General features: G+C 47.8%; 1 protein-coding gene across 2 annotated transcripts in view; it reads left to right on the top strand.

Annotated features, from left to right (window-relative positions):
• The window catches only part of LOC5520178, a 131,797-nt gene that overhangs the window by 63,106 nt on the left and 56,732 nt on the right, over nucleotides 1-11,959 (top strand). For both annotated transcript variants that reach the window (XM_032365133.2, XM_048719933.1), the window contains 5 exons: nucleotides 19-415; nucleotides 1,045-1,527; nucleotides 2,210-2,435; nucleotides 2,502-3,967; nucleotides 4,455-11,887. In XM_032365133.2, coding sequence (XP_032221024.2) covers nucleotides 19-415; nucleotides 1,045-1,527; nucleotides 2,210-2,435; nucleotides 2,502-3,967; nucleotides 4,455-11,887 — 10,005 coding nt within the window. The remainder of the gene's footprint in view (nucleotides 1-18; nucleotides 416-1,044; nucleotides 1,528-2,209; nucleotides 2,436-2,501; nucleotides 3,968-4,454; nucleotides 11,888-11,959) is intronic.

The raw sequence follows: 11,959 nt of genomic DNA, 5'->3' as shown, positions 1-11,959 counted from the left end.
GTTTCAATTTACCGGTAGATTCTGCTGGAGCGGGTCACGGTGGCCGCGGGGGAACTGGTACTACCCACTCTTCGCCAGGCTTTGCATACGACTCAGTGGAGGTGCCTCTAGAGCAAGGCAGTGGCAGTCTATCCGCGACGGGGGGAGGGGTGGTGCAGCTGTTCTCCCGTACCTCCCTAACTCTCGACGGAACTCTGACCTCAAGTGGGGGACCGAGTAACACCAACCGCACAGGGGGAGGCAGCGGAGGAAGTATTTGGCTGAGATGCTCCACCCTGACTGGCAGTGGGCTGGTACGGGCATCCGGGGGGTCAGGTCTCAACTACGGAGGGGGAGGAGGAGGAGGAAGAGTCTCTGTTAATTTTGACAATAGCTCGTTTAGTGGCTCCCTTCAGGCGTATGGTGGAGACAGCCGGTAGGTCTACCAATCACGTTTTTATTTTTATTTTTTTATTATTTTGAATAATAACTGCTACCTTATAAAGCAAGCTATAGGGATTGCCGTTTAACCGACGGTATGTACCGATCGTTTGTACCGATCTTATGTTCCGATCGTATGTACCGACCGTATGTACCGACCGTATGTACACCATGTATCGTGCACCCGTTTAGAAAGAAACGCAATGTAGTTTGAATGTCAGCGTTGAATCCAAAATAATAATAAACGTTTATGGGCGACTTAAATTATAAAAAATAATCAAGATCACATGATAATTCATTTTAACTTTGGATCGCTTATAACGCTAGTAAAAACGAAATGTCAGTCAGCTCGGTGTTTTATGGGCTAAGCAAGATAACATGCTTATTCTTTCTCGCTGCGTTTACACCTTTGTTAAATAAGTTTGCTCTCGTGTACCAATGTGTCGTGACCCTTCATAGTTCATAGGTAACGTATAAATGGCAAAATACTATTTTTCCAAACTGAGATTTGTTTCTTTTTACCATTGGATTTAGAGAAATAAATTCTCCGAATTTGAACTTACTATTTGAAATAAGTGTGTATAACTAAATACGAAACTCTAGCCTTTTCTATCTAAATTTCAGCTACGAGGCTGGAGGTGCTGGTACAGTCTTTGTTAGCGATGTCTTCAACAACAAACGAAAACTGATCGTTGACAACAATAACATCGGTAGTCCTATAACAGACGATATTAATGACGTCATCAATGATGGTGGACGGACGTGGATCACTCCGAAGACTGGCACTAGTTCAATCGCCTACGACGAGGTCACAATCCGCGGAAAGGCGCAATTAGCTACACAGACCACCCCTGATGGGGCATCTCTGCGCTGGGACATCGGAGACTTCAGTGGGGACTTATCCGGGATATTGCACATCCGGGGTAGTCAGAGTCTAAAGATGATCTCGTTAGGATCTAAACTTCCAGTTGGTGTTAATATATATCGGAGAGGAGACGTCACGTTTCCGAGGAAACTGGTGATTGACGGCACAAAGATGATCGCCGCCGGGGGTGTAAGTGGAGCTCGTGATGTCATCGTTGGAAATAACGGCAGACTCATCTTGAGGTAAAAACCTTTAGTTAACTTATTGGTGATAATCTTGTTTGTTTTGTGTTTTTTTATGCAACCTTTTTTAACTTCTTTTTCCATTGCGCTATTTTTTTTGCTGTTCTTGTTCCTTGTGGCATTTCTCTAGCAATTATTCGAACATTTAGTGCCGAGTATCTTATTCACGCCTTTTTTATCCTACCACCAAGTCAGTTCCCCCCTATCACTCCCTCACTCTCACACATTAAGGCCTAGTTCAAATGTCGTATTATCCATGAGCCGTATTCAAGGTAAATGCATGCAAATAAAGATGAAACAATCGCATTGTTTCATTTGCACGCATTTACATTGAATACGGCTATGGAAAATACGACGTTTTAACTAGGCCTTATTGTGAGAGAGTGAGAGATACCTGTCAATTTTTTTTGTTAAGCCATTGTTTGAACTTTGCCTAAGAAAATACAAATGCCTTGTGTCAATGTATTTAGCTAGCTTGTGACAGCTAATTGTGTACACAGGACATCCGAGAAGACGAAGGATTAACGGTCCTCAATATAGAAAGCAATGTTTTTACACCTAAGGATAAATCCCAAGTTGACCTGACCTGGGTTCGAACACTTGTTCTCTTGCTTGAGAGACGAAGCTCGTACCACCCAGCTATCGCGCCACTCTAACCGAAAGCCGATTTTTTGTACCACAGGGAGCTGATCTCGCCGTCTGGTGAGCGAACTCGCTTTATCAGATTCGGTTCCGTTCAGATCCAGGGAGGAGGGCGGATAGAGATACAGAGCGACACAGATGGGCTTGTGATTAGCTGTACGTCACTATGGATACGTAGCGGAGGGGTGCTTTCTGCTGACCGGCTAACATTGGAGGCTCAGAACGTCACAATAGAGCAGTCAGGAGTCATCAATTTGGATTTCAAGGTATAAGAAATATATACTATTTTTGTGCGTGATTGTGTGTTTCTTATTTTTTTGCTTTTATCTTAGGGTGGAAAAAATGGGAGCGGCCCTGGTGCTGGCCACACCCATGATGATGGTTCCTCAGGAGCGGGGCATGGTGGTAGGGGAGGCAGAGGGAAGCAGCAGTCGCTGACAGGTGGTTTCTATGGCAGTCTTGCTCGCCCTCAAATGTTTGGTAGCACCGGAGGAGGAGGAGGCAATCAAGGGGGTGGCGTGATCCACATCAACGCCTCTCTCATCACCCTAGATGGTATCATCACAGCGTCAGGAGGCGGAGGCAGCGGTACAGCTGGAGGGGGAAGTGGCGGCAGTGTGCTGATAGACACTTGGGTGATAGAGGGAGCAGGAGAGGTACATGCCGATGGGGGCAGCGGGGGCAGTCAAGGAGGAGGCGGTGGGAGTGGCGGCCGGATTGCAATTCACTTCCGGATGGACCATTACACTGGTGTATTTACTGCGTATGGTGGCGACTCTGCTGTGGAAGCCGGCGCGGCAGGAACAATCTACAAGCAAGACCTCAACGCGGCCAAAACTTTCCTTGAAGTTTTCAATCGTGGACGCAGACCAGCAACATTGAAAATCGAAGACTACGCAAATCTGCGGTCTGACAGCGCGCGTACTTGGCTGATCGCGGCTTCCAATGACAATAAAGAGGTCACTTTGAAGGATGTGGAATTGAATAAGACTTTGTATGGAGGTTTTAGGTTTGATGAGGTGAGACTTGGCGGAGGAGCTCACCTTGCTATAGAACCTGACTCAAGACTGCGTGTTCACTTCTTTAACAAACTCACTGGCACTTTTGAAAAGAACAGCTACGGATTTATACACTCGGGGCCACAGCAGTTGATATCTATAGCAGAAACAGACTATTATCTCCCTGTCAATCTTAAGATATACTCCGGTGCGTTCTTGTCGCTGCCGCCACGCGTAATGCTCCACAAAAATTCGTTATCTTTAGACGGGTATTTACTTGGCGTACAAGATCTCACTGTGTCTGACTGTCTCGTTGAGTTTGGTCAGACAGCAGGGGCGCTGACGACAGGGATACGAAAACAACTTGACTTTGAATTTCAAAAGATCACACTCCTGGACCTTGGGATATTGCGTATGACTAGTGCATTTGACGGATACACACTCCGAACAAAAGAACTGGAGCTGCAGTCCGGTGGGATACTTGTTGCAAGCAATGTTACAATACTGTCCGAAAATGTCTATGTCCGGGAATCGAGCCACTTATCATTGGACGGACAAGGCAAGCCTTGTCTTCCATCAAATTTTTCCGACGCCGGATCCGGTGGAAGTCATGGCGGGACGTTTGACTGGGTCTTGAATATGCAGCCTTGGAGCTATTCTACATTGTACAAACCAGTTTTATATGGCGAACCAGGCAATCCGGGGCTATTTTCTGCACGTTGCAATGGTGGATCCGGGGGAGGCAGGTTGAATCTGACTGTAAGAGATACTCTTCAGATAGACGGCGTTATTTCGGCTATGTAAGTAGGCATGATATGGTAACAATGGTAATTAAAGCTTTATATGCGTCATAATAAGGCTAATAAAGACTACCGAAAGCATCGATGGGATATACATATAGTGCTGATAAAGACTTAAAAGTATAAGAGCTGGGCATTGATTAGATTTACATGAAGCGCGTCATTAAAAGCGTCCCAGAAAATCAAACCATGTTTTAGGAGCCCTCTTCACTTGCCTAACTCTAGCCTAGAACTCGCTCGTATAATACTTTGTGAATAACGATTAATAACACAACGTAGAATTGATATATGTTACAACAGCTGTGATACCCGTGCATTAGTATATTATTTAAACCGATAATCTATTTCTAATGGGTTCTCCACGCCGTTTGCAATCAATATTGTTTTTCCTGGCAGATATTTATTTACTCATTATTTTGAGAAGAAAAACTCTATCCCTACCCTACAAACTAATTATGACCCGCAATTGTCTTGCCGTTGTGCCTAGGGGCGGTAACTCGTCGGACGGTATAAGTGGAGGAGGATCAGGAGGAAGCTTGTTCATCAACGCGTCCATCATCCAGGGTACAGGGACGTTAGACGTGCAAGGTGGAAGAGGAGGAGCCATTTCCGGTGGAGGCGGGGGTGGAGGAATCGTCTCCATTTACTTCCGGTCATCGAGTCACGTGCTAACCAAAACTTTGCATGGAGGAAAGGGAAAGCGGAACGGTGCATCGGGACTATTTTACCAACACATCTACAAATCCAAAGCTGACATAACGAAGCTGGTAGTCGATAATGCTGGGATGTATGCCGAAAACGCGTTCACTGTTTTGGTCTGTGATAGAAATACTATCGATTATATCTTTGATGAGGTTCAGCTTTCGGGCTCCGCAGTGTTACATATGCGGCGTGAGCCTGGGACACCAATGACCATGCTTGCAAAAACAGTCTCAGGTGATAGATCATCGACGCTTGTCATACAGAAGGACCATGACGCCTCTATTGGTGTAATAGGTGCCGTCTTGCCGAGTCTACTGCTGCCATTTAGCATCAACATTACAAATGGAGGCGCAATTTCTCTCCCAGAAAAGCTGGTCGTGAGCGCTGGAACCAACCTGACCATTACTGGAAGTCTGGTGGGCGTCAAAGAGATTATTGTGGATTCCGGTGGAAAGCTGTTGATGGGGTATCCAGGACATTCAGGTTACAGGCTGACACCAAGCGATGGAACTTCTGTTGTCTCACTTCAGAAATTCCGCGTCAAACGTGATGGTATTGTAAAAAGTTTAACACCAGGAAAAGTCAAACTTAACGTCAATGAGTTGGTGCAAGATTTCGGATCATCGTTTGATAGTGCTGGAATTCCAGTTTCGGCCACGCACAACAACATCCGACAAAAGGGTCCATCCCTCGGACGCAAGTATTGTCCCCATGGTTATGAAACAATAGCGTTGGCTTCACCGACACTTTATAATCCATGTGGTACAGGTCGGCATATGTGGTGGAAGAGCAATGTGTCCTACGTTGTAGAACTCAACGTTTCAAAGACAATTTACGAAGACGTATGGGAAGGGGGCGTACATTCTATCAAGAGCAGGGAGGTGTACCACATCGTGCACGAAACCAGATACAACGTTACCTACCTTATCGGATGCGATTATACAAACTTCGTCCTACTTCCTGGGCAAACGTGTACTTTTAGGCCAGGAAATTACTCCTATGGGACACTGGACATTCTTGGAGATTCTAAAATGCTAATCGAGGCTTCAAACTCCCGGAATTTTGTGACGTTTATTTCAGCGGATCGAATGAATATCAACGCCGGTGGTGCTATAAGTGCTTTGACATCTTTATTTGATAATCCGGTTCCCGTTCAGGGTAGTGATGGAGGAAGTTTTGGTGGTCTAGGCGGAAGTGACAAAAACATGAAATCGCTTTACGGATCTGTTTCACATCCGGTATCATATGGAAGTATTGGAGGTGGCGATTCAAGTCTTCGCGGGGAAGGTGGGGGTGTCGTTGCTTTGCTCTCAAAAGACTTGACTGTCGATGGAAGTGTTACTGCTGATGGCGGAGCTGGAAGTGGCGGTGGTGGCGCTGGAAGTGGAGGAAGTGTCTACGTCCAGACAACTTCTCTAAGCGGAAGTGGGCGTATAAGTGCTCGTGGTGGTGATGCCGGGGGCATAGGGGGAGGCGGTGGTGGCGGACGTGTCGGTATTATGGTAACAACTAATGAGTTCAAAGGATCCTTCGACGTTAATGGCGGAAACGAAAATGGCGGAATCGCAGGGACAACAGGGACAGTTTTTGTCAGAGAAGGCACCGAAAATCGAAGTGTATTGATCGTTAATGGAAATACTCGTAGCGTTCTCCCAATCTCTCTCAGCACTTATACCTTCGATGAACTGAGAATATCTGGAGAGTTCAACACAGCAGGGCAGAACGTAACCATAAGCACTTTACGGGATGAAACGAACGGGAAGATCATTGTTGCCCCATACAGTCTGATGCTGATAAAAACAATAAGCAGTGTAACAGGTGAATTAAAATCTGACATAGAGGTCCAAAAGAAAGGGGTCCTGAAGATCCCGAGTAAAGTTACGTTCGGGGGTCCTAGCAGCCCTACCGTAATCATAAGCGGAATCCTAGATGCAATCAACCCTCAAATTGGGAAATCAAAACTTCTACGTCTGGATGGTTCTGGAGAGTTAAGGGCGTCTTCACTGCGGCTTCTACAGGGTTCAAAACTCGAAGCAAATGATGGATCTTCTATTAGAAGTTCCCCTTCATACGGCAATTACCATTTAGATAAGCTTGTCCTGGAAACAAACTCTGTGATAACGTTCAAGCAAGCCAGCGTTGCGTTATTTGCAGAGCATCTCCTAATGAGTAAAAACGCGTCACTAACGTCAAGTAATACTACAAAGACCTTGAACCTAACGGTAAACGACGCTGTAATGGACAATGGCGCAACTGTCAACGTGTCCTTCGGTGGGTTTCTCTCAGGACCAGGGTCACCTATTCAATTGGGCAGCGGTGCTGGTCATGGAGGACACGGTGGTGGAACTTCTAGCGGAAGTGCTTATGGCTCGGTATTCAACCCAACGCATTTTGGTAGTGGTACTGGCGCACGAGGTGGTGGAATTATTTACATGAGCGTTAAAAACCTGGCCCTTAATGGCGCCTTAATTTCGCATGGTGCGCAAAGTGAAACAGGAGGTGGAAGTGGGGGAAGTATCATGATTAAGGCCGAGACTATGTCTGGGCACGGTACTATCACAGCGGATGGTGGGGCTGGTTTATCTTCCTCGGGTGGTGGTTCAGGGGGTAGAATTGCGCTCTACGTCACAAATTTTGCTTCTTTTAATGGAAAGCTCACCTCTTACGGGGGTCAAGGAAAATTCGTGGGTGCGGGAGGCACGGTGTTTATTCAAGAGCACATCGTAGGGATCGCAGTAAATACTACCATCCTCGACAACAATAAGCGAGTCACAAGTGCCCGTACTGTTATTATGCACGAGCGGCAGCGGTCATACACAATGGGCATGCTCAAACTCGTCAACAGCGCCAGAATGGAAGTCGCTTCGCTGCCAGATATGGTCATGGATATCGATATTCGTACGCTCGAGGGAGATAACAGCGGAAGTTTCTTTGTTCACAGTAACCAGACTCTTTCTTTAAGTGCAAGCAAGGCTGTTACTTCGAGACCTTTTCAATTCCCCTGGGCCATGACAATCGACGAGGGAGCCACACTCAACCTTGCGTCAAAGCTAATGATTACCAGTACTGAGGCAAAACCATCGTTGTATCTGGCAGGGAGACTAATCGGCGGCCAGGAAATTATCGTTGGTCAAGGAGCTGAGGTGGTTGTAGCAAAAACTGGGACCATCGGTACAGCTAGTTCTATTCCAGGAAAATTCTCTTTCCGCTCCTTAAAGATGTCGAGCGGAGGCCGCATGCGCTTTGAAAGCGATATTTCCAGGAAGATACCAGTAGATGTCCAAGCAGTGACTATTGACGTTGCCTTTGGCGGAACAATGGAAGGATCTTATCTTTTGATCAGGACGCCGCTCCTAAATATCGCCTTCAATGGGACGCTGAGGGCTGACGGTCTTGGGTACCAGGTGTCCCAAGGGCCAGGAAGAGGGCACGCCCTAGAAGGTGGGAGCTATGGAGGGTGCGGTGGTGGCCAAGGCATCGGAGAATGTACTCTGTATGGTACACTCTACCGCGCAATGGAGTACGGAAGTGGCGGAGGAGGAAGCTCAAGCAGTTACTCATCAGGCAGCGGCGGAGGGATTATCGAGGTTCAGGCGGAAGATGTTTTGGTAGATGGGACAATATCATCTAATGGTAATGCAGGGGCGAACAGCACTATTGCTGGGGGCAGCGGTGGCAGTGTTAACATTACGGTAGAAAAGATAACTGGGCGTGGTCATATCTTGGCCTCTGGGGGGAAAGGAGCATACAATACAGGAGCCGGCGGCGGTGGTCGCGTTAGCATACTCATCATCGGTGCTTACAACTTCACTGGTGAGCTTGCAGCCAAGGGAGGGAATAGCTTTAGCGGGAGTGCGTCGCCGGGGACTGTTTACATTGAAGAGAACCGCCCCGGAATAAGATCCAAGCGACTTTTAATAGACAACCGCGACATAACTGTTTCACAGGCAGTGCCTGTATACCTGAACGACACGCACATAGACGCTTACGAATTCAGCGTGTTAGAGCTTTATGGACAAGTTAAACTCCACCTCGACAAAAACACAGTGCTGGAAAAACTCATAACTGACTCTCAAAGTATCATCCACGTCCCTGATAATGTTGTCCTGGTGATTGAGCCTGGTTCAGACGCGCTTTCACCGTCATGCAGCATCCATGTTGATCGTGATGGTGAGATCAGAGTTCCAGATGTCGTCTCGTTTTTAGGCTTGGATAACAGAATCGCCGGGACATTAACGGGCGTGCTTGACATGATAATCGGCGTCGACAGAAGAACCAAGTTTTCTGCTACGTCTCGCACAGCGCGATTCATAGATGGAAAATACACTTACATCACCGGGCGTGGGGAGTACCGCTTTTCTACACTGACGATCAAGCGAAACGCTCTTTTATCATTCGATAATGCGCTTCTAAAGGAAATCCCTCTCACCATTGGTACCCTGGAGCTGAGTTTTGGCGCTGTTATGCGAGGCAGCTGGCTCAACATCCGGGCATCTCTAGTCAACGTGAACGTTGGTGGAGTTATCGATCTCTCAGGTCTAGGGAATCCAGGGGGGACAGGACCTGGTGCGGGGGGTACATTGGGGTCTAGAGGAACAGGCGGGGGATATGGTGGAAAGGGGGGACACGCAGATGATATTTCCGGTTCATGGTATGGATCTACATTCAACCCTAATGTCACCGGAAGTGGTGGTGGAAATTGCGCTTCCGGTAACGGCGGTGCGGGTGGAGGCTACTTGCGTATGTCGGTCGTGACCGATTTGAGACTAGATGGCCAGATTCAAGCTGATGGTCAGGAGGGCGCTAGCTACGGGTGTGGGGGTGGAAGTGGGGGAAGTATTTGGATATCCGCAAGTGACATCATCGGAAATGGATTATTCAGTAGCTCTGGTGGTGCAGGGAACATAACTGGAGGTGGAGGTAGTGGGGGGCGAATTGCTCTCTACTTAAACAAGCAAATGAGCTTTGAAGGTGCTATTTCAACTATAGGCGGAAATGGTGGAACGGGAACAGGACTAGGAGCATCCGGAACGGTTTATATTCAGGATGATAATAAGCGTATTCCAAGAAAAAGACTTTGGATTGTCAATCAGAAAACAGGATCCTTGCGTCCGACTACGGTCCTGTATGAATACGGTATAAAGAGGTACTACTTCGACGAGCTCCGGATGAAAGGTAACGTGCGCTTCGAGATTGCAAATCTAGAAAGAGAAAAGTTGACTATCAATATGGATAAGTTCAATGCTGACAATGCTGGCGAGATGGCGGTAAAAAAGAATCAGACGCTTTATGCTGAAGTACAAGAATCACAAGAGAGTCATCTTACCCTTAAAACCAACGTTTTCGTCGAGGAAGGCGCCAATCTTGTGGTAGCCTCGAGCCTAACGGTCGACGGTGCGGCTCTGAGCGTCGACGGCAAACTTTCTAATGTCCGTCATCTAGTTGTAGAGTCAGGAAGTCGCGTACAATTTGGAATCACATCCCAGACAAGTCTTATGACGGGGCAGGAATTTGTTTTCCAGAGCGTTCCAGGAACACAGCAGTTTGCTTCGGTCACTTTGAAAAGTGGCTCTGACTTCGGTGCGCCGGAAAACTTGAGAATAACCGTAAAAAAACTGGACCTGAAGAACGGCGTCCTCCTTCGAGGCAAATTTGTGGACATTAGTGCTCAATCGTTACTCGTCGGTCGTGGAGCAGCCCTGTCGACGAACGCAGTCATCGATGATACGGAGAGAGGTGCTGGAACAAGTAACGCTAAAGGGGGATCCGGTGGAGGTTATGCTAGTGAAGGAGGGAGTGGCGTGGGGGGACTCAAAGGGGGTGACCCCTATGGGACTATATTTACCCCTGAGTACCCCGGTAGTCCAGGTGGTGATGGTGATATGATTTCCACGAAGGGAAAAGGAGGTGGTGCTGTAAAGATTCTTACGGATGTGTTGTACAACGATGGTTACATCTCAGCAAATGGCGGCTCAGGCATGGCCGGGAGCCATGCGGGAGGTGGTAGTGGCGGAAGTGTTTACATCACCGTGCGGCAGAGTCTTGATGGATCGGGCGTCATTTCCGCTAATGGTGGAGGAGGGGATGGCAACGGAGGCTGCGGTGGAGGTGGTAGGGTAGCTGTTCACGTGACATCGAGGTACGCATTCCGAGGCTCGCTTGAGGCTCTTGGCAAGACCTGTCTCTCGCCCGTAAGCAGCGGAGGTTCCGGGACTGTATTTGTACAAGATGTGCGATACAAACTGCCTTACAGACAGTTACGTGTAGACAACCAGGGACAGCCATGGAGCCAATACGTGGCGCTCAACGAGACCCTAAGCACAATAGTCTTGGATGAGCTTCATATTGTCAGAAACGCCTCAATAAGGATAGTGAATGAACTGGAAACTAAAAAGTTGTTAAAGATAATGAAACTTTATGGAGACAAGTCAGGGCTACTGCATATTTATAATAACCAGAAGGTTTATTTAGAAGTGGAAGAGTCTCTCGTCACGAAGACCGTCACAAAGACACCAGTTAATGTTCGAGTGGAAAGTGGTGGCGAGGTTGTGATGGCGCCGGTCTCCTACATAGTTGGTACAGGTGAAGTCGCGCTTGAACTCAATGGTACTTTATCAGGCATCAAAGATTTGAAAATCACACAAAACCGCGGCGTAAGGCTTCACAAAGGAGCTCAAACTCTAAACCAAGCTGGGACATTTCAATTTTCTGCTCTCCAGCTGTTTAGTGGCAGCTCAGTAATCGCTCAAGACGAGGAGGAAGTTAAGCTCGTGGTTGGAGATTTGAATATCAAATTTGGCGCCGCGTTTCACGCTCATCACATCAAGATTCTGACCTCATCTCTAGATGTCGAAACGGGAGGTTTGATTAGCTGTGCTGGCGATAACCACGCCCGTAAGGCTGTCCCGCCCGCTGAAGTATCCGAGTTACCACAAGGAGCCGGAGGTGGGCATGCAAGCAGTGGAGGAAGGGGGTCTGGCGGAAAGGGAGGTGCCTACCACGGGTCCCTGTTCACGCCTCGAGATCCCGGAACCCGTGGCGGCAGTAGTGCTGCTGGCGCTGGTGGAGGTCTTGGAGGCGGCTATGTGGAGATCGAGGCTGGAAGCTCAGTGATAATTGACGGGACCATCACGGCATCAGGAGGTGGAGCAGCTCCAGGTAGCGGTGCCGGAGGCGGAAGTGGTGGCAGCGTCTATATACGGACAGGGGCATATTCAGGTATGTCTATATATGGACAAGGATGTTTTTGGTATGCATTAGATATTGGAAATAGATTGTTTAACGATTTAG

Source organism: Nematostella vectensis, chromosome 12, assembly GCF_932526225.1.
Source record: "Nematostella vectensis chromosome 12, jaNemVect1.1, whole genome shotgun sequence".
Taxonomy (NCBI): domain Eukaryota; kingdom Metazoa; phylum Cnidaria; class Anthozoa; order Actiniaria; family Edwardsiidae; genus Nematostella; species Nematostella vectensis.
The sequence above is the reverse complement of the archived record's forward strand: the minus strand, read 5'-3'. Positions and strand labels throughout refer to the sequence as shown.